Source organism: Hyperolius riggenbachi, chromosome 4 (genome assembly GCF_040937935.1).
Source record: "Hyperolius riggenbachi isolate aHypRig1 chromosome 4, aHypRig1.pri, whole genome shotgun sequence".
In the NCBI taxonomy this organism is placed as follows: domain Eukaryota; kingdom Metazoa; phylum Chordata; class Amphibia; order Anura; family Hyperoliidae; genus Hyperolius; species Hyperolius riggenbachi.
This window is the reverse complement of record NC_090649.1, coordinates 62292904-62314644: the sequence shown is the minus strand read 5'-3', so window position 1 is coordinate 62314644 and position 21741 is coordinate 62292904. Positions and strand designations below refer to the sequence as shown.

The 21741-nt window shown below is 45.8% G+C and overlaps 1 protein-coding gene across 4 annotated transcripts in view; it reads left to right on the top strand.

The window, feature by feature from the left end:
- Window positions 1-21741, top strand: part of LOC137570370 (cytochrome P450 2K6-like) — a 126588-nt gene that overhangs the window by 72399 nt on the left and 32448 nt on the right. Inside the window, exon 10 of one of the 4 annotated variants that reach the window (XM_068279032.1) lies at window positions 14716-14766. The exons of the other annotated variants lie outside the window; for them this stretch is intronic. Within the exon in view, the coding sequence (XP_068135133.1) occupies window positions 14716-14744 (29 nt within the window). The 3' untranslated portion in view covers window positions 14745-14766. Of the gene's footprint in view, window positions 1-14715; window positions 14767-21741 lie in introns of those variants that run through there. 4 annotated transcript variants of the gene reach the window in all.

The following is a 21741-nucleotide window of genomic DNA, read 5'->3' as shown; positions in this document are numbered from 1 at the left end:
GTAGTTTTACTATTTGGCCACAAGATGGCCACCGTGAGGTTTTTTTTGTTTTTTTTTCCCCTCCTTGGGCTTCTCGCTAACTGGAAGCACAAGGGGGATGCGGAAAATTTTACGTGCAGAAAGACTGAAGCCTCTTGTAAGAGCGCTTCGGTTTTTCTGCTGGGGACACGGATCGGTGATCGGGAACCATGTTACAGCACGGGGGTGCACCCACGACCGCGTGCGCCGAAGTACAGCACCGCAGCAGAGCAGCCGCCCGGACGTGAGCGTCTTTCCTTGCGTTGAAAGACATCCATGGCTACAATTACTAGGTAATGCCTAATGATGTTGATCCAGGGATTGTATCATTTTTTTCCCTTTTGGGACTAATTGGACCATGCCTTGTAAAGGTTTTTCGCCTACCTCTGGATCAACAGGGATATGTGAGGGAGCAGGCTGGTGTTGTACTTTGTTCTCTGGTTGAACTCGATGGACGAACTCGAAAAACGTCTTTTTTCAACCCAAATAACAATGTAACTAAAAAAAAATTGTGGCCGCCATAGATGTTAATTTACATGGTAGTGGCCGTGCTAGTGAAGTATCATGGTTGCGATACTTCAGAGGAGGCTGCTATAAGAAATAGAAATGGCTCGAACCTCTTATATTAGATTTGCGAACCTCGAACGCGAAGTTCCATAAAAGTTCACGTTCATGCGAACCACAATAGATTTCAATGGGCAGGCGAACTTTCAAAACTACAAACACTCATTCTGGCCACAAAAGTGATGGAAAAGATGTTTCAAGGGGTCTAACACCTGTAGGGGGGCATGGCAGATTGGGATACATGCCAAAAGTCACAGGGAAAACTACGGATTAGACAGAGCAGTTTTTTAAGGGCAGAAATAACATTGCAATGCTAAATTGGAGGCATAGAGTGCTTTAAAACATCTTGCGTGTGTATACATCGATCAGGTAGTGTAATTGGTGTACTGCTTCACACCGACACACCAAACTCGCTGTGTAACGCACCGCAAACAGCTGTTTGTGTAGTGATTGCCGTGCTGGACTGGTGCGCACCATGGCGAGAGTGCAGGCGATGGCTGTTTTCAAGCCCATATGGTCGCCAGGCTGAGGTAGCTCAATGATAGAACAACAGTGATCGAATTTGGTCTGTCCACAATGAAGCAACAACCTGTTATTATCTTGTGTGTGCCACCCCCCAAGACGCTCATATAGCCTGTGGTCATTGCTTCATTGTGATACGCAAGCCCCTTCACCACGGCAAGGTAACGATCATGAAGGGGAATTGATACATGTACATGCCTTTTTGTTTTGTTGCTGCAGCGCAGCCAGAAAAATTAGGCAGGCATGTACACATACCAGAAAAAATATTCTTAGTTTTGTTAGTGGCCGCTGCTGGCCTTAAAAATTCAGGAATCCACCTGGAGTCCTGGACCCTGCTGGTGGTGGTGGAGAAGACAGTCAAGCGGCTTGCAGGCAGAGATAGATGACACCACTTGCCTTTCAACATCACGGTTTGGGTATTGCCTTTTTTGAGAAATAATTGCGGCCTGGTATCTTCCACTGCAGTGTGTGGCTTTGCTTTTGTGTGCTGCTTTTCCTCAGGTGGTCATCCCATTGAAGTTTGTGCTTTTTCATCATGTGCCTTCGTAAGGCAGTTGTCCCTACATGGGTCTTGGTCTTTCCACGGCTCAATTTTTGGTGGCAGAGAGTACAGATGGCATCGCTCTCATCTGAGGCAGACACACACAAAAATTCCTCCCTTCGTCCTCCAGGACGGCCCCTCCTGGGATTGTGTAAGTCCCCCTCCCAAATCGGAAACACCTTAAGAGAATTAAAATAATTGATGCAGTATAAATCCCACCTCCTCACAATCTCCCACAGTTTTTTGTTTGTTTCCCAGACCTCACCACAGAAGCACCAGGGAAGGTTGTTCCTTTCAGTAGGGGAGCCTGTTGGCACCTGCTGCACCATTTTTGTTGGTTTTTCTGTTTTTTATTTTTTTGTAAAGTATAATTTAGGCTAGTTACTGGTGTGCGGCCTAGAATAGGAAGCTAAGCAGGAGGTTACCTGTTTTTTTCCTATTTTGAATGAAGGGGACTGGAGAGGTTCCCTCTCTTCATTATACTTTCTGCGGGCATGGGGGCGGTAAGCTGAGATGCCGGATTTTCCGCATGCCCGAATATGACGCATGTTTTGCATGAGGTCGCATGTATGCATCATTGGATACGTGTGAGCCCGTGGTGCGTACTGCGTCATGCATAAAACGTCATGCGTACTAATCGTGTTAGACGGCTGGAAGTGTGAGTTTTGTAAACCGCGATGGCCACGCTATACACGCAGACGCTACAGCTCTGAGGGGGTCATGGTGCAGTCAAGTGGGCCCACCACGGAAGCTCAGGAGAGTGCTGCAACTGGTGAAACTGAGCAGTCAGGTCACAACCACCGGTAAGCAAACACATTGCAGTGTTTATTGCAGACTCCTGTCATATTGTTAATGGGTACATGTTAGTAAGACTCTTGGTGTGTGTGAGTTGTTTTGTACTACAGAAACGCAAAAGCACTTCGAAGTCTAGCTGATGTACTAAATGTGGTTGCAAGTTGCCTGAAGGAACCTCTAAGACTTTGTTTGGTCTGTTATATCAAGTCTAAGTCTTATGCTCCTAGACCTGAAAGTACCACAGTAGCTTTATTTGACCTGATGAAACCCATGAAACAGGAAATGGCTACAACTTTCTCTGCTTTCAGGGCAGCTTTACTCTCTTGCCCTTTGCAGGCTACACCTTTTTGTTCTGGCAATTCCCTCAAATTCAAGCGTTCATACCACATGGGAGCAGCCATATACATAATCAATTGCTTGATTGTTGGAATCGTTTAAATCTGGGTCTCAAAGTAGATTTTTCCACAATCAGGGATTGTGCATTTTGATTGAAGCATGGCTGATTACAATGAATGGCTGTGGAGCGGATTATGCAAATACGTGCATACATATTTTGGTTGGCCATAATATTCTGAAAGCAGTTATACTTTCATGTAATGATTTTTGCACAAATGTTATAACAAGTTTGGGTTTTCTGTTAATGATTTGTGTGCATACATTTTCAGACAATTCTATGCATGCTTAGTTTATCTGCCAGCAGGTGTGCTTTACAGATCCTGAATGCAATGCTACTTATCAAATAAGAATTATGTGCAGGGTTTAGCACATGGATATTCTGAATGCAATGGTGCATTTCAGATAGTTATGTTCAGGGATTGGCACATAATCTGAATGCAGGGTTCTGAATGCAATGCAGTATTTCATGCAAAAAATATGCACAGAAACCTTCAGTTTGCAAAGCTAATTTTCAGATAACAATGGTGTGTAATAATTATACACAGACATTCTGTTTGCAATAGCAAGTGCTCTTTTCAGATAATGATGCTGGTAGCAGGTGTGCTTTCAGAAGATAATTTTGTGCAGGGAATATGCACAGGAGTCAAGCTATTAGCAGATGTGTTTTTACTTAATTATGTGCAGGGATTCTGCACATAGACATTTGAATTGCAACACTGTTTTTTGCATATAAATAGATGCAAGGCTGATGCATAAGTTATTCTGATGGCAAGTTTGTTTAAAAAAAAAAAAAATTCTAAAAGGGACAGTGGATAGTGTGGTGGTTAAGGGCTCTACCTCTGACATGGGGGACTGGGATTAGTACCTTAGCTCTCCCTGTTCAGAAAGCCTACACCTTTTCGTTAAGGAGTCCTTGGGCGAGGCTCTTTGGAACTGCTACTGCCTACTGAGCGTACCTTAATGGCTGCAGCTCAGACGCCTTCCGTCCGTCGGGACAGAAGCGCAACATAAATGCTGAGGCAGCAATTCAGGATTGATTCCCAAGTCTTTTTCATTTGCAGTCCTGAGTACTTCCTTGACGGGTTACAAGTGTTCCCAGGATCTTTATGAAAGAACATGATTTTAATAGCAGCAATCTGAGTATACAGAAGATATTTTCTAGCTTTACCTAGCTGTGAAAATGAAGGAAGACCTAAGATAATATTCAGGTTGTTTTACAACTGTAGAGTATTTAGGATGAATCTGCAGAAAGGATTGGATCAAAAACACTCTGATAGTTTTTCAGAGCAAAGGGGGTCCCAGACAAGCAATGTCTTTCATTTTGCCTGTATTCCAGCTGTTGCTTGAGCACAAGCTATCTACAAAATATTTCAAACAGCAATTCTATGTCAGTGGTTGGATAGAGAAATCGATCTGGATGTCAGATTCAGTGACCCTCTCCCTAAAAATGGACTTCTCAACCAAATCTGCAATCGAATGGATTATAAAATCCATTCGTTATTACGACAGATGCAAGACTCTGGAGTTGTACAGGTCATCTGAATCTCAATTAAATGCATGACAGGTGTGCTTCACTGGAGAAAATATTCTCTTTAATCTACTGGCAGTGTGGAGTACTCTCCAGAAATGAGAGAATCGGTTGGAAAACAGATTCGTGAATCTTCACACTGGGAATTACACTTGTGACTCAATTTAAACTAACAAGTGGGACTTATAGTCCACCCATAATGTCAAACTTCCTATGCTCAGACATTCTGCTGGGCAGTGAACAAGGTGCTTCCTTGAGATAAGCTTATCTCAAAGGAAGGGATATTATTCTAGCATGTAGGTTGCGTTGCAAACAACCATCTCTGAACTGTCGTCCGAACAAGTATGTTTGACAATTTGCAGCTACCTGTTTTCTGCTTGGAACAATGTTGTTCGTCTTTTCTCCAGAGAGTGTGAACACTTTTTTTGCGGCACTGGGGAGAGCATATGTTTTTGTTTTTTTCCCCCTTGAAGGATACTTCAAAAAAGGATGTAGGATCAGACCACAGGTATTTTTTGCATCAGACTGACCAAAACAGGTTTGGCATCTGCTGTAGCCCTACCTTTGGTAAAGGTGCCATTGTTGCAGATCTTGGATGATCTTTGTGAAGCAGGGTCAGGCCATTTTATAGTGACCTCTCGGTATCTGAAGGCATGGTCTGTGTAAATTTATATGCTGGTTGCTATTGGCAACAGCACCACACACCTTTTGCTCCGGCACCAGAAACTCATCAGCATACAGGAGATAGAGCGGAGACAGCCTTCTTCGCCTTTCAAAGGGCTTTGTTAAGCATCTTGTGTTGGGATGGGCATGTGACCCACCTCATTAATAATCCATTGCTTTATAACCTAGTTACAAAGAATGCAATGTTTTGAAAATATCGGCTTTGTTTACGGTGTCCGTCGTCTAACTGTCGGGGGCAGTTAGACCTGATAACCCATTATGTGGCCTTCCTCCAGGAACATGTTCCTGGTACATGACTGTATAATTTCTCTTCGAGAAACTCTGCTTAAAGAGACCCTGTATCTCAAGTCTTTACTAGACTTCAGTACCTGAGACTAGAATTCAAGTATACTTACATTCCAACAGTCTACTCATTCTAAAGTGAGGCTGTCATTCATCTGAATTAGTAAGGCTATCACTATACAGACTTAATCCTTAGATGTTTGTTGGTGGTGACGGCGGCGGCCAGGTGTATTGGAGAAATACAGGCCCTATACATTTAACCACCATCCATGTCTGTCCTGAAGAATAGAATTGATTTCTGGTTACCGCTCTTATTTCTACAAAACTTAGGTCTGATTTCCACAAGGATCAGGGAATCTTTATCTCTTCCTTATGTGCTAATTTCTCAATTAAAAAAGAGGGAAATTAAGCTCACTGGATATGAGGGTGAAGCTACCACATGGGCCTCTTATGTCACATTCATAAAGCTCTATCATTTTGGATCTACCAAGAAATCAATCCTTGGAGTGGTCCTACCATGAGAAGAGGTTATATTCTAACTCTCATTGGTCACCTATGGTGAAGGCAAGCAGAAGCCAAAAAGTATGGTTACCGGTAATTGGTTTTCCACGTAGCCTCCACAACAAATGGATATACCCACCTAAATGCAACGCTAAATCTCCTACTGATTCAAGGTAATATTCAATGCACTCAGGATAGGTAGAAGGAGGTGGTACTTATATTGCATCTTAGACTTCATGTCCCATTGGGAAGAACCAAGGACTGGAGAAATTCAGCTAACCTTCTGATAGCTTTCGGAGGTTCTAGAACAGGAATTCAGGTCTCTAGCGCTACGGTGTCTAGATGGATTAAGGAGGTTCTTACTCTTGCTTACTCAGAAGCTCAGGTAATAGCACCTGCTCATATTACAGCACACTCGACCAGATCTTTATCGACGTCATGGGCAGAAAGGTCGGGAGTCTCTTTGGAACAGATTGTCGGGCTGCGACATGGTCCACGCATTCGACATTCGTTAAGCATTACGGAGTTAAACTCCTCTCCATTCAAGACCAGTCTTTTGGTCGTAAAGTTCTGCAAGCAGTCATCCCACCCTAGGGTAAATTTGTTGCTAAATCTCAGGAGGGGCCGTCCTGGAGGATGAAGGGAGGAAGTGCCGGCTGCTAACCTGGTAGCAGTGTTCCGGCGAGTCCTCCAGGATGGCCGCCTAGTTCCCAACCCTGACTTTTAAGTTTTACTTATAAGGGGAGTGTGGTTTGTTATTCTTCTCTTTGCATAAACTGTGAGAGATTGTGAGGAGGTGGGATTTATACTGCATCAATTATTTTAATTCTCTTAAGGTGTTTCCGATTTGGGAGGGGGGACTTACACAATCTCAGGAGGGGCCGTCCTGGAGGACTCGCCGGAACACTGCTACCAGGTAAGCAGCTGGCACTTTCCACACCGCTGAGCCATGTGATGATGGCACTTTGGTGGTGGCTGCCAACTGAGTGTTAAGTGGGGTGCCAGAATCAGAGCAGGAGGAGGTAGATATGTTACGGTTCCGTGTGGAAGCTGAGGAAGATGAGGTGTTCTGTGTTAGATAGTCAACTACATCCTGACAATCTTAGGGTTTGATGGCACCTGCCTTCTGAACATGGTACTTTGGTCCAGGGCTGCACAAAATCACGACAGCATGACCGCGAACAGACCTGTCGGGTGGCCTGCCTCTGGCTCTGCCTCTGCCTGTTTTGTCCATATTGGGAGGATGAAGTGAAACTTATGCACTGACTTAACTAATACAATGTGCAGTCACACAGGTGCAGTGAAATGTATACACTGACTGCTGGTATAATACAATGTGCAGTCACACAGGTGCAGTGAAAATGGATGCACTGACTGTTGGTATACAGTGTTTTTTTCAAAAGTATTCGGCCCCCTTGAAGTTGTCCACATTTTGTCATATTACTGCCACAAACGTAAATTGATTTTAATTGGAATTCCATGTGAAAGACCATACATGATTCCAAACCCTTTTTTTTACAAATAACTGCTAAGTGGGGTGTGCATCATTTTCCAGCCCCCTTTGGTCTGAGTGCAGTCAGTTGCCCATAGACATTGCCTGATGAATGCTAATGACTAAATAGTGCACCTGTGTGTAATCTGTCAGTACTAATACAGCTGCTTTGTGATGGCCTCAGCGGTTGTCTAAGAGAATATTGGGAGCAACAACACTATGAAGTCCAAAGAACACACCAGACAGGTCAGGGATAAAGTTATTGAGAAATGTAAAGCAGGCTTAGGCTAAAAAAAGATTTCCAAAGCCTTGAACATCCCACGGAGCACTGTTCAAGCGATCATTCAGAAATGGAAGGAGTATGGCACAACTGTAAACCTACCAAGATAAGGCCGTCCACATAAACTCACAGGCCGAACAAGGAAAGCACGGATCGGAAATGCAGTCGAGAGGCCCATGGTAACTCTTAACGAGCTGCAGAGATCTACAGCTCAGGTGGGGAAATCTGTCCATAGAACAACTATTAGTTGTGCACTGCACAAAGTTGGCCTTTATGGAAGAGTGGCAAGAAGAAAGGCATTGTTAACAGAAAGCATAAGGAGTCCCGTTTGCAGTTTGCCACAAGCCATGTGGGGGGCACAGCAACCATGTGGAAGAAGGTGCTCTGGTCAGATGAGACCAAAATGGAACTTTTTGGCCAAAATGCAAAACGCTATGTGTGGCGGAAAACTAACACTGCACATCACTCTGAACACACCATCCCCACTGTCAAATATGATGGTGGCAGCATTATGCTCTGGGGGTGCTTCTCTTCAGCAGGGACAGGGAAGCTGGTCAGAGCTGATGGGAAGATGGATGGAGCCAATTACAGGGCAATCTTGAAAGAAAACCTCTTGGAGTCTGCAAAAGACTTGAGACTGGGGCGGAGGTTCTCCTTCCAGCAGGACAACGATCCTAAACCTAAAGCCAGGGCAACAATAGAATGGTTTAAAACAAAACATATTCATGTGTTAGAATGGTCCATTCCAAGTCCAGATCTAAATCCAATTGAGAATCTGTGGCAAGATCTGATACCTGCTGTTAACAAACGCTGTCCATCTAATCTGACTGAGCTGGAGCTGTTTTGCAAAGAAGAAATGGCAAGGATTTCAGTCTCTACCAGCTTTGCACATCTAGAGACTTAAATCCTTGTATGTCTCATACCCTAAAAGACTGGCAGCTGTAATTGCATCAAAAGGTGGTTCTACAAAGTATTGACTCAGGGGGCTGAATAATTATGCACACTCCACTTTGCAGCTATTTGTAAAAAATGTTTGGAATCATGTATGAGTTTCGTTCCACTTCTCACGTGTACACCACTTTGTATTGGTCTTTCACGTGGAATTCCAATAAAATTGATGCATGTTTGTGGCAGTAATGTGACAAAATGTGGAAAACTTCAAGAGGGGCAAATACTTTTGCAAACCACTGTATAAAACAGCGTGCGGTCACAGATGCAGTGAAAGGTATGCAGTGACTGGTATTAAAAAAGGGTGCAATCACACAGATGCAGTGAGCGGTATATAAAACACTGTGCTGTCACACAGATGCAGTCAGGGATGGTTGTAGTCAGACAACTTTGCTATGCTGGAACTACACGTAGTTTTACGCAATTACGCTTTGCCAAGCCACGGCTTTGAAATCAAATATTTGCTTCGTATGCATTGCATATACTACGCGTTAAAATACGCAATTACGCGTAGTGCGAAGCGTAGTGTATGCGGATGCTTATGCCCGTATGCAGAACATTTTACGCATTAATTTCTCTGTAAATGCTTATACAGGGAACTCTTCTATGTGTACATTCCCCTTTCCAATGCGTAAATTTGTAAGCCTACTATCGCACGAGGAAAATTTAGATGCGAGTAACGCATTTGTAGTTCACTATGCAATACACATATTAACTACGCATAGTGGGCGGAAGCTAAGCGTAGCGGTACTTCGCTACGCATAAATTCGTGAGCGTAGTTTTGAAACTTCACCTACGAGCTACGATGCGTAGATGTGAACTAGGATAATAATTCCTTAATTCCTTTTTTTTTTTTGTATAGCGCTTTTCTCCTGTCGGACTCAAAGCGCTTGTGAGGCAGCCACTAGAGCGCACTCAGTAGGCAGTAGCAGTGTTAGGGAGTCTCGCCCAAAGAGCTCTTTGCTGAATTACTGGCTTACTGAGCAGGAAGAGCCAAGTTTTGAACCCTGGTCTCCTGTGTCAGAGGCAGAGCCCTTAACCAGTACACCATCCAGCCACCATCCAGGATGCGTATATTCGCACTGGTGTAGTTTCTGCTCATCCCTGGATGCAGTGACTGGTATTATAATACAATGTGCAGCTGTCACACTAAACACTGGAGGTGCTGGGCCTGGTACAGTATTGCAATTAGCATGGGTCAGCTGCGACAGACAGGGCTGTATATGCAAGTGTCAGTGGGCCACACGCACAAAAAAAAAAAAACACATCACAAGAACATTAGCTCTCAAAACAGCAGTTTTGGGGTGCTTTTCATCAACAAATATCAGCAAGGAGCAAGCTAACAGACCTCCTTACTATCGCTTTCCCTATCCCTCCAATGTCTCTCCCTTCTCTCACTAATATCACAGCAGACAGAGTGAGAAAATGGCCGGCTGCCATGTGTCTGCTGACTGTGATGTAGAGGGTCAAAGTTTAGCCCAATGATGTAGTATAGGGGCGAGTCAAACTCGCATAAAGTTCGCAATTCATCGCAAACTCTCGTTGTTCACGTGAACAAGTTCGCATGCGAACTGTTTGGGCCATCTCTAAGGAGTGCGCATTGTTAAGGATGCAATGTGCGTAACACAATAAGGCACACTTCACTGCAAGGAGCAAGCACAGCCTTTATAGCAGCTGCTAATTTTTTTTTTTTAAAGCTGCTGAAGCCCATAGTGCCATATCCTACAGCAGGTGATGAGTAGCTTGCAGATGTGAGCTACTTATCACCTTGCCATCGAACGAGGACTACCAGCAAATCCTATTGCCGGTTTCACTCATGCTATAACCAAAGAAATGCTCCTATATCGCAAGGGATAGGGAGTGAGGTTTTGTGGTGTGGTGCTGTACTCAAGCACCATGGTGCTGCTGCCTGGCTCCCCCAGGACATGCAAATGCCTGTCGAACATCCGCTGCCATCTTCGGCTGCTGCATCGGAGAGTCTCCTTTAACAAGTTCAAGACCATAGGCTTACACAGCACCCCCCCCCCCATTTTTTTAAACATGACTTTATATTTTTTTATTTTACATCCCCCTCCCTCCCTCCCCCAGCCAATCATAGCGATCCTCTCTCATAGTCATCAGAGGGGATCGTGATCGGAGCCTCTCTAGGGAACTGCCGAGTGACACGGCTGTCCCTAGTACAACACTGCCTTAAATTGCAGTGCTTTACAATGTAAATAGACAGCGGTTTCATCATTTAACAGTCTCCTAGTGGCGATCACCGCTGGTAGTCTAATGATGGAGCAGAGCTCCGTGACTCAAGCGGGGATGTGTGCGCAGTAGCGCACGCAATCTCCTGCAAAACCCCGCCCCAGGACTTTATGCCCTTTCGGTGTTCGCTGGTCCTGGGGCTGCCACCTTCTAGACGCCTATCGGCGTTAGGCGGTCGGGAAGGGGTTATTAAGGATTCCCCGAGAGCTCCCTGTTGGTCCGTCCGTACTTGCCCAAAGCCCCCTGCAGCCGAGGCAGGCATCCCTAAACAATTTACTTGCATATCCCGAACACCTTTGCCCCTTATGCAGTTAACTTTTTTTCTCCATTTTTCTCCTAGGTAATATTTTAATATTTTTACCCCTTAGCAGTTTTTTTGGGGGGACTTTTAGTAATGATTATAATATTAGCTTATGATAACACAAACTCTTGTGGCCATACCTAATTACGATTTTGACATTAAACTGATTTTGTGTAATCCATTTGTAATATTGCATAATTTTTGCGTAATTTTATACTAAATTTAGTGGTTAAGAACAAAGGTCTATACATGCTATCGTCCCCAAAATTTGAGGAGGGTGAGAAGACCTTGCATTTTTTGAGTAACTCAATTTTAAAAATGCAAAGGAAAAATGTTTTTTTAAACTCAGATAAATTAGTTTTTAAAAAACATTTTTTCTTTGCATTTTTAAAATCTATTTTCTCAAAAATGACAAGGTCTTTTTTAAAAAAAAAAAAAATGTTTTGCCGCCTTTGGCCTTTTTCTAATGATGATTGCATGTATGACGTCTTTGCTATTAACCACTAAAGTTGGAATAAAATTATGTGAAAATAATGAAAATTGCAAAAGTATGGTTCCTGATAACATTTATAAATGAAATCGATTACAATGTTACCCAAAATTTCACATTACAATTTTGCATCATAATTGCAATGCAAAATTACGATTTTGCTAAATTTGTGCTCATCACTATTTTAAATTTCCAGCAAGCGAGAAAATCTCAAAATAATTTTGATAGTACTTTTTCACCTTCTTTTTGGTACTTTTTGCAATTGCAAAATTATTTTAAAAAGGAGTTGTAAATTTATCTTTTAGAAGATAATGCGGGAAAAAAAGTGAATTACATATGGGCCCAAGTGTCTTCCCCACACCTTAGTGAGCCCTGACTCTCTGGGTAGACTTGGCTTAGAACATTATTTGCTTTCTTAAAGAGGAACAGTAAGGTCCTTAACTGCTCACCACCAATATAGAGAACTTCCACTTTGTAGGGAAGAAACTGGCTTTATTTCCATTTGAATCCAAATAATTTTGTTTTTCCCCCTTAAAGGCTGAAGCCACACCCACCTGGAGTCTACATCTGCGGCTGTATATTAATTAGCTCGTAGCAGGACTTCATCATCATCAATAAGAGACACCTTCTGGCTTGCAGAGAGAATGTGTCATGCCAGTGTCAGCTTTTACCAGAGGGGTAACTAGAAATCACTGCCCCCCCTCCCCCCCCTGCGAAACTTTGGATGGGGCCCCCTCCACTCTGAATAGGAACTGTCTACAAAACTTTGCATGATTCCTTATCAGTAGCTGAGCAGATTCAGTCATTAGAACCATTGTGCAGAGAATAGAAAGATTTTTCTCTGTGCCCAGACTCCTCCAGCATTACTTAAGTACAGAGCACTTAGGGAGGGGTAGAAAGGTGGGGGGTAGAGCCGTTCTGCACACAAGACCCTGCTGAACACTGAATAGGGACTCTACAAACCTCTGTCTGCAAAACTTTGTATAATTCCTTATCAGTGGCTGAGCAGATAGTCATTATTACAATTGTGTAGAGAGCAGAACGTTTTTTTTTTTTCTCTCCATGTCCTTAGTTGTCAGTCTCCCCCCACAGGATCCTCTGTGGCTTCTCGGCACACCTGCAGCTGCATCCCTTGCAGGGTCTATTGTTACGCCCCTGGCTTTCACACAGCACCAGTAGCCTCAGCTGATGCTGCTCGGGCTGTGTGAAAGCTGACACTGGCATGACTCATTTATCTCTCTGCAGCCAGAAGGTGTCTCTTATTGATGACCATGAAGTGCTGCTATGAGCTAATTAGTATACAGCCATGGATGTAGACTCCAGGTGGGTGTGGCTTCAGCCTTTAACCACTTGACGACCAGTGGATTTTCCTATGATCTGTGCTGCGTGGGCTCTCCAGCCCGCAGCACAGATCGGGATAGAGCCAGGGCGATCAGACTTACCCCCTTTTTTCCCCACTAGGGGGATGTCCTCCTGGGGGGGTCTGATCGCCGCCGGTTTGCTGCGATTTGCGGGGGGGCTCTTCAAAGCCCCCCTCCGCAGCGTTCTCGGCGCTCCGTCCCTCTTCCTCCCTCTCCCTTCCCCTCTGAGCTGCGCAGGACGGATATCCGTCCTGCGCATTGTAGGATAGGCTTCAGCCTATCATATGCCGGCGATCCCCGGCCAATTAGAGGCCGGGGATCGCCGATCTGCCTTACGGCGCTGGATTTCTTCCCCGCGTGTTTACATTTTGCCAGCGAGCTGCGATCGGCGGCTCTCCGGCTGTTCACGAAGACACCCTCCGTGAACTGACATGGAAAGGCCGCTCGATCGAGCGGCCGTTTCCATGGTAACCCGCAGACGACCAGTTTACGCCACTCGGCGTTAGCTGGTCGTCAAGAGGTTAAGGGGGAAAAACAAAATTATTTGAATTCAAATGGAAATAAAAACCTTTTTTCCTACAAAGTGGATGTTCTCTATGCCCTGGTGGTGAGCAGTTAAGGACCATACAGTTCCTCTTTAAAGAGATTCCTAATGATCTTGAAACTTTGGCTTTATGGTGAAAGTATGTCCATTGAAGCCTGCATCACTATAAAGAGAAGTGCCTATTGTATTTATTAGCAGCAAGTAAACTGAACAGGGAGGAGGAGGGAAATGGGAAGGTGATAGAAGGAAACCTTGCCACAAGCTTGCCTCTTCTTCTTTGAAAATTTAGCTTTAGCCAAAAGTGATTTTTTTTTTAAGTGTACCTGAGGCGACATATGAGATAATGAGATAGACATGTGTATGTACAGTGCAAACTTATTCATAGCCACACTTTTTTACTTTCTTTATTTTGCTGTCTGATAGGCCTGGAACCCACTGAAATCCTCAAACGCAAAACGCAACCGCTAGCGTTTTGTCTGAGCGGTTTGCAAGCGGATTCATGCGCGTTTTCGGTCGCGTTTTGCAACAGTGTATTTTTTTGCTCAGCGGTTGTGTAGCGTTTTGCGTTTCGCGTTTTTATCCTGATTGGTTCTGTGAATTATTTTTAATTTTGTTAGTGTGCTGAACCGCTAAACGCTAGCAAAACCGCTCAGTTTAGGTTTTGCTGAGCGTTTCTGCTAGCGTTTCAATACTTTACATTTAAGCGCTAACGCTCCCAAAATGCTGCAGGTCCTGCGTTTGCGTTTCTGGGAAACGCAAACGCTCCTGTGGAAGTTGCCCCATCCATTAACATCAGCTGAGCGTTTTGGCAAAACGCTAGCGTATCGCAGCGCTGCCAAAATGCTCAAAAAAAACGCTCTTGTGGGTTCCAGCCCAAAGAGTTCATTTTTAAGCATAAAAGTGACAGCTTCTGTCTTGTCGGTAGCTTGACAGGAATATAGTAAACATCACTAATAAGCAAAGTAAAGCCATAAAAGTTTTCTTGGCTGAATACAACTTCTGAGAGCAGAGGGAGATGGGAAAAGGTCAGTAGTTCATATATTTTCACTCAGGGACACCTAATAGGCTGCCACTGATCAGAGACAACAAAACATTCAATGTACTTTATAAATGTGTAAATATAAGATAAAACCATGAAATATCCCCCCCCAAAAAAGTAGGAGGATTAATATAACTCTTTCTCATCAGTTTCTTTTTTCCCCTTGAATTCACTTTAAGGAGTGATTATGAGGACCGGGAGGAACTAGGAGATGAACGGACAAAGCACAGAAATATGTAGATCCAGCAAGAACACATCTCTGTGCTCATCTGAGGTAGCTTTGTCTTGGGTCAGGTATACTTTAAAGTGGTCTGAAATTCTCACATAACATTCAATAAAAAATATTGCCCTACTTTTTATTACCTATACAGTTATTGTATTTGCTTTTGTGCTCAAGTAATATTTTCTGTTTACAAATTACAAATTCCTAAATACAGTTTATCAGCTCTGAAAGTAGTGTTGGGCGAACAGTGTTCGCCACTGTTCGGGTTCTGCAGAACATCACCCTGTTCGGGTGATGTTCGAGTTCGGCCGAACACCTGATGGTGTTCGGCCAAACCGTTCGGCCACATGGCCGAACTAAGAGCGCATGGCCGAACGTTCCACGAACGTTCGGCTAGCGCTGTGATTGGCCGAACGGGTCACGTGGTTCGGACCCGAACGCGCTCTGATTGGCCGAACTGTCACGTGGTTCAGGTAAATAAATACCCGAACCACGTCATATTTCCGCTATTTGTCTGTGGGTTTAGCTTTGGGTAGGCAGACAGGGTAGTTCGCGCTCCAGCCACGCTAGCCAGGGTCCCCCCAGTCATTGTGTCGCTGCTGGGAATAGTAGTACACCGCTCGCTCAGCCACACTATATAGCATTCTGTTTACTGCCACTCTGTGTACCTCGCTCAGCCACACTATATAGCATTCTGTTTACTGTTCTGTGTCTGCTGGGAATAGTAGTACACCGCTCGCTCAGCCACACTATATAGCATTCTGTTTACTGCCACTCTGTGTCTGCTGGGAATAGTAGTACACCGCTCACCCACCACTGTATAGCATTGTGCTCTGTGTCGCTGCTGGGAATAGTGGTACACCACTCACCCGCCACTGTATAGCATTGTGCTCTGTGTCGCTGCTGGGAATAGTGGTACACCGCTCAGCCACACTATATAGCATTCTGTTTACTGTTCTGTGTCTGCTGGGAATAGTAGTACACCGCTCGCTCAGCCACACTATATAGCATTCTGTTTACTGCCACTCTGTGTACCTCGCTCAGCCACACTATATAGCATTCTGTTTACTGCCACTCTGTGTCTGCCGGGAATAGTAGTACACCGCTCACCCGCCACTGTATAGCATTGTGCTCTGTGTCGCTGCTGGGAATAGTGGTACACCGCTCACCCGCCACTGTATAGCATTGTGCTCTGTGTCGCTGCTGGGAATAGTGGTACACCACTCACCCGCCACTGTATAGCATTGTGCTCTGTGTCGCTGCTGGGAATAGTGGTACACCACTCAGCCACACTATATAGCATTCTGTTTACTGTTCTGTGTCTGCTGGGAATAGTAGTACACCGCTCGCTCAGCCACACTATATAGCATTCTGTTTACTGCCACTCTGTGTACCTCGCTCAGCCACACTATATAGCATTCTGTTTACTGCCACTCTGTGTCTGCTGGGTATAGTAGTACACCGCTCACCCGCCACTGTATAGCATTGTGCTCTGTGTCGCTGCTGGGAGTAGTGGTACACCGCTCAGCCACACTATATAGCATTCTGTTTACTGTTCTGTCTGCTGGGAATAGTAGTACACCGCTCGCTCAGCCACACTATATAGCATTCTGTTTACTGCCACTCTGTGTCTGCTGGGAATAGTAGTACACCGCTCACCCGCCACTGTATAGCATTGTGCTCTGTGTCGCTGCTGGGAATAGTGGTACACCGCTCACCCGCCACTGTATAGCATTTCTGTACTGCCACTGTACTGCTGCCAGTCAGCGTGTACTGTAAGGATAAGTGAAATGAGGAAGAAATCCGGTGAAAGAGGGAGGGGCAAGGGAAGAGGTGTTTCCCCTGACGGTTCACGTACAGGCCACAGGGGAGCACCCAAGAAAACCCACTCAATACCACCCATGTTGTCCAGGACAACAACCCTCACAAATCCAAAAGAACAGGACCAGATAATTACTTGGATGACCTCTCAAGCGTCCAGCAGTGGGTTAAGCAGCACCAGCACATCACGCACGAGGTCCGAGTCCTCAGCCAGTTACAAGGAGCCAGTGGGCACAAAGCTGACACAACCTGCAGCGACAACACGCACACAACTGCCAGATAACCAGTCCGATGAATTACCTCAGGACACAATGGGGTATTCGCAGGAGCTATTCCCAGCTCAACAAACTTCCACCTTTCAAAGGTCAATGGAGGAACAGCCAGAAATGTTGTGCCCGGATTCACAACCATTAACTGTGGGAAATGCACCGCGCACTGAAATACAAGGCGAGTCCGAGGAGGACTCGGAAACCCAAATCCCAGAGCAAGTTGGGCAGGAGGGGTTGCAATTGCAGGAGGTCGGCCGACAAGATCTGGAAGACGACGTTGGAGTGAGCTGCGCAGAGGTTGTTCTGGGGAGCTCTACTCCACGGCGGCGGCCCCCCACAATGACATATGACGAGTTTGAGGAGATGGAAGAGGAGGGTATGGACAATGTGGACAGAGACCCAGATTTTGTTTGTGAACGAGAACATCGCCGTCGTAGCAGCAGCACAGATGAGTCTGTTGAAGAACCCACTGCTGCACGAGTTCGCCTTGTGCCACAAGGTAGGCGGCGCGAAATTTCAGGCACCACAAGCGTGGAAGTTCAAGTGAGAGGCAAAAGAGGAGCAAACAGAAATCGCCAGCAAGGCAGGTGCTCCAAAGTCTGGGCTTTCTTTGAAGACTGCACTGAGGATGTTACCATGGCGATTTGCAAGGTGTGCAAGACCCGCCTGAGCAGGGGGAAAAGTATTAACAACCTCTCCACCACCAGCATGAGCCGCCACATGCTATCCAAACATCCCACTCTGTGGGCAAACGTGGCAGGACAGGGTACCAGCAACACTGCCTCCCTTGGGTTCACCAGACTCACCACCAGACCCGCCTCAGCAGCAGCAGTAGCCCAGCCATTGCGTGGTTCACAACATTCACAAACATCAGACGACGCTGACACTGTCACTTTCCGGAGTAGTGCTCTTGAGGTCTCCCAGTGTTCATCAAACACAACAACCAACAGCCCTTCCGTGTGACGCGCTACGGTTCAGTTGTCTGTGTCGGAGATGTTTGAGTGCAAGAGGAAATTGCCAGCAAGTGACCCCCGGGCCGTGGCAGTAACAGCCAGCATAGCCAAGCTTCTGGCCTGCGAAATGCTGCCATATCGAGTGGTGGAGACAAACCGCTTCAAGGGCATGATGTCAGTGGCCATCCCACGTTACGTGGTTCCCAGCCGCTACCACTTTGTGCGCTCTGCAGTGCCTGAGTTGCATGAGCACGTGGTCAGCAAAATAACCCGAAGCTTGAAGAATGCCGTTGCCTGCAAGGTTCACCTCACCACTGACACCTGGACGAGTGCGTTCGGCCAGGGTCGATACATCTCCCTTACCGCGCACTGGGTGAACCTTGTGGAGCCTGGCAGCGATTGTTCACCTGCTACGGGGCGGGTGTTGCCCACGCCGCAAACAGCTGCACCGCCGTCCCTCCCACTGGATAACAACAGCAGCACCTACCTCTCTGACTCCTTCTCCTCCAACGCATCTCAAAGCTGTACCTCATCCGGAAACTCTAACCCAGCAGCAGTAGGATCGTGGAAGCAGTGCAGCACAGCTGTTGGCATGCGTCAGCAAGCGTTGCTGAAGCTGATCTGCCTTGGGGATAAGCAGCACACAGGGGAGGAAATTTGGAGGGGAATAAAGGAACAGACGGATTTGTGGCTGGCACCGCTGGACCTGAAACCGGGCATGGTTGTGTGTGATAATGGGAGTAATCTCGTTTGTGTTTTAAGGTTGGCTAAGCTGACACATATCCCTTGCCTGGCGCACGTGATGAACCTAGTAGTTCAGCGGTTCCTGAGGACATACCCAGGCGTGGCCGATCTTCTGTTGAAGGTGCGACGAGTGGCCAAACATTGCAGAAATTCCAGTACTGCTTCGGGGGCACTCGCCAAGATGCAGGAGCGCTTCAATCTCCCCCACCATCGCTTGCTGTGTGATGTCCCTACGCGCTGGAATTCTACGCTGCACATGCTAGCCCGCTTTTGCAAGCAGAAGAGTGCAGTGGTCCAGTACATGACGGCGCAGTACCGAGGCGCATCCGGACAGCTGCCAAGCTTCCGTGGATCCGATTGGGCCAACATGTTGGACCTCTGCCAAGTCCTCCAAAATTTTGAGCAATCCACATTGCTTGTGAGCAGTGACAACTCTTCAGTCAGCATTACCATACCACTGCTGTGTTTACTGAAGAGGTCAATGTTGAAAATCAAGGAAACAGCTGTCATGATGCAACTGGTTGGAATCTGAGGGAGAAAACGATCAGCGTGATGGTACCAACATCAGGCCATCCGACTCAGGAAACGCTGGCCCCAGCAGCTATGACGAAGAAGAGGAGGAGGAACAGCTGGAGTTGGAGCAGGAATTTCCTGCCACCACTGACGAGGGCCAGAGCGGTGCACGTTGGACTTCCACAATTCAGCGCGAATGGTCAGCAGAAGCAGACCAGGAAGAAGGTGACCACTATGATGCATCACAACAACTATCACAACGCTCACAAGAGGATGATGAGGATTCTGGCAGGACTCTGGCACACATGGCTCAATTCATGCTAGACTGCATTGAACGCGACCCACGCATTGTGCGCATTCTGGACAACACCAATTACTGGGTTTATACCCTTCTGGATCCACGGTACAAACACAATGTTCCAAAACTGCTTGAAGAAAGAGTCAGACCGGTCAAAATGGAAGAATACCAGCAGGCCCTTGTGGAGACTTTAGAGAGGAGATTGACATCCTCCCCCTCCTCTAGCCAGTTGTACGCAGACAGACTGACTTCCGCAAACCCAGGATGACCAGGAGGGCAGCAAACAACAAAAGCCGCAGCTAGTGCCCAAAAGGGAATGGTATCGGCAGTGTCCTTGGAGTGGGAAAATTTTCTGACACCCATGCAGCAGCAGCCCACAGAACAGCAAGCGTGCAGATCCACCTCCAACACCGATCGCCTGGAGAAGATGGTCAAGGACTACATGTCAGATGGCGTAGCTGTGTTGAACAATCCATCTGCACCCTTCAACTATTGGGTATCGAAGCTAGACACCTGGCACGAACTGGCAATGTACGCAATAGAGGTGCTGGCTTGCCCGGCAGCCAGCGTTATGTCGGAACGCTGTTTCAGTGCTGCCGGAGGCATCGTCACAGATCGGCGTATCCGCCTCTCCACAGAAAATGCAGACCGCCTGACTCAAATTGAAATGAATCAATCCTGGATTGGAAACGACTACGCAACACTCCTGGACCCCAACCAAGTAACATGAACAATGACCATCTGTGATGGGTTAGCGTTTCCGGTCCCTGTTTATTGAACCTCTCATCTTTATTACATTTATGACTGCATGGCGGCAAAAAGCATTGCTATATCCGCACGCTATTTGTCCTCATGCAAGGCCTGGGATGTTGTGTCTCAAAAAGCGTGGCCTTCTCCCCCTGCGGCTCCTCCTGTTCCCTCACGTGTGCTGCTGCTGCTGCTGCTGGGTTAGCGTTTCCGGTCCCTGTTTATTGAACCTCTCATCTTTATTACATTTATGACTGCATGGCGGCAAAAAGCATTGCTATATCCGCACGCTATTTGTCCTCATGCAAGGCCTGGGATGTTGTGTCTCAAAAAGCGTGGCCTTCTCCTCCTGCGCCTCCTCCTGTTTCATCACGTGTTCTGCTGCTTGTGCTGGGTTAGTGTTACCGGTCCCTTTTCCTGGAACCTCTTCTCTGTATTACATTTATGACTGCATGGCGACAAAAAGCATGTTACCTGTGCAAAGAAACATGACATTTTCCACATTTAAAAGACAGTTTTTCCTTTGAAACTTTACAATCAATTTTCTCAAAAACTATAAGCTCTTTTTCAAATATTTTTTTTCCTCTTGTACCCACTCCCAAGGTGCACATACCCTGCAAATTTGGGGTATGTAGCATGTAAGGAAGCTTTACAAAGCACGAAAGTTCGGGTTCCCATTGACTTCCATTATGTTCGGAGTTCGGCGCGAACACCCGAACATCGCGGCGATGTTCGGCGAAAGTTCGCGAACCCGAACATCTAGGTGTTCGCCCAACACTTTCTGAAAGCTGCCATTGCATTTTATTCATGCTGCTTTTTATTATGTATTAAGGCCTTGTTCACATCTAAAATCTCAATCGCTGACACCAGCATGTTGTACGTGATTATTTTTAGCGCCTCCCGGGTGCTTACCTGTGCGGTGCAATTTTTTTTTTTTTTTCTGTAAAGCGCTTTTCTAAGCACATTTGCAGATACATTTTTTTTTCACTTCCTGACGCAAGTCAGGAAGTGAACTCTTTGATCCAGAAAAGAATAAATACAATGTATTTATTCTTAAAAGCGCTTGGGAAATCACTATACAAAGCACTTTTTCAAGCATTCTGCAATTTCCTTATACCTTCCGTTGAGGCAAATCACCCCCATAATGCTACAGGCAGCGCTTTAGTGAGCGGATTGGAGTTGAACCGCTCATGTGAACTCTCTCATAGGGAATAATTGCACAAGCGCTTTTAGGGCAATTTTGAAAATCGCCAGTGCTTAAAAAAAAAAATCCAAAAGCGCCCTTAGTGTGAACAAGTCCTAAAACTTTCTAGTGAGCTCTTCTGAACTGTGCATGCTTGAAGCAGAGAGAGCTCGTTTTCAGTTGTTACACATAATGTAACAACGGTGGCATTTAAACAAAAGATGTGCTCTCCTCTTTGGATGCAGATCATAAGCTAAAGGCGCTTTCCACTGCAATGCAAAGTGCTATGTTTAACGGTTTGAATGCTGTTCTGCTACAATTTTTGCTTGTGCTAGTAGATTTAAGGCTGTAAGGAATCTTTTAAAGCAAAGAAGAAATGTTGAGTTTCAGACCACATTAAGGAACGGTGAACACAGTTTGCTGACTAAACCTGTCCAAAAATGAGCTACAGTGA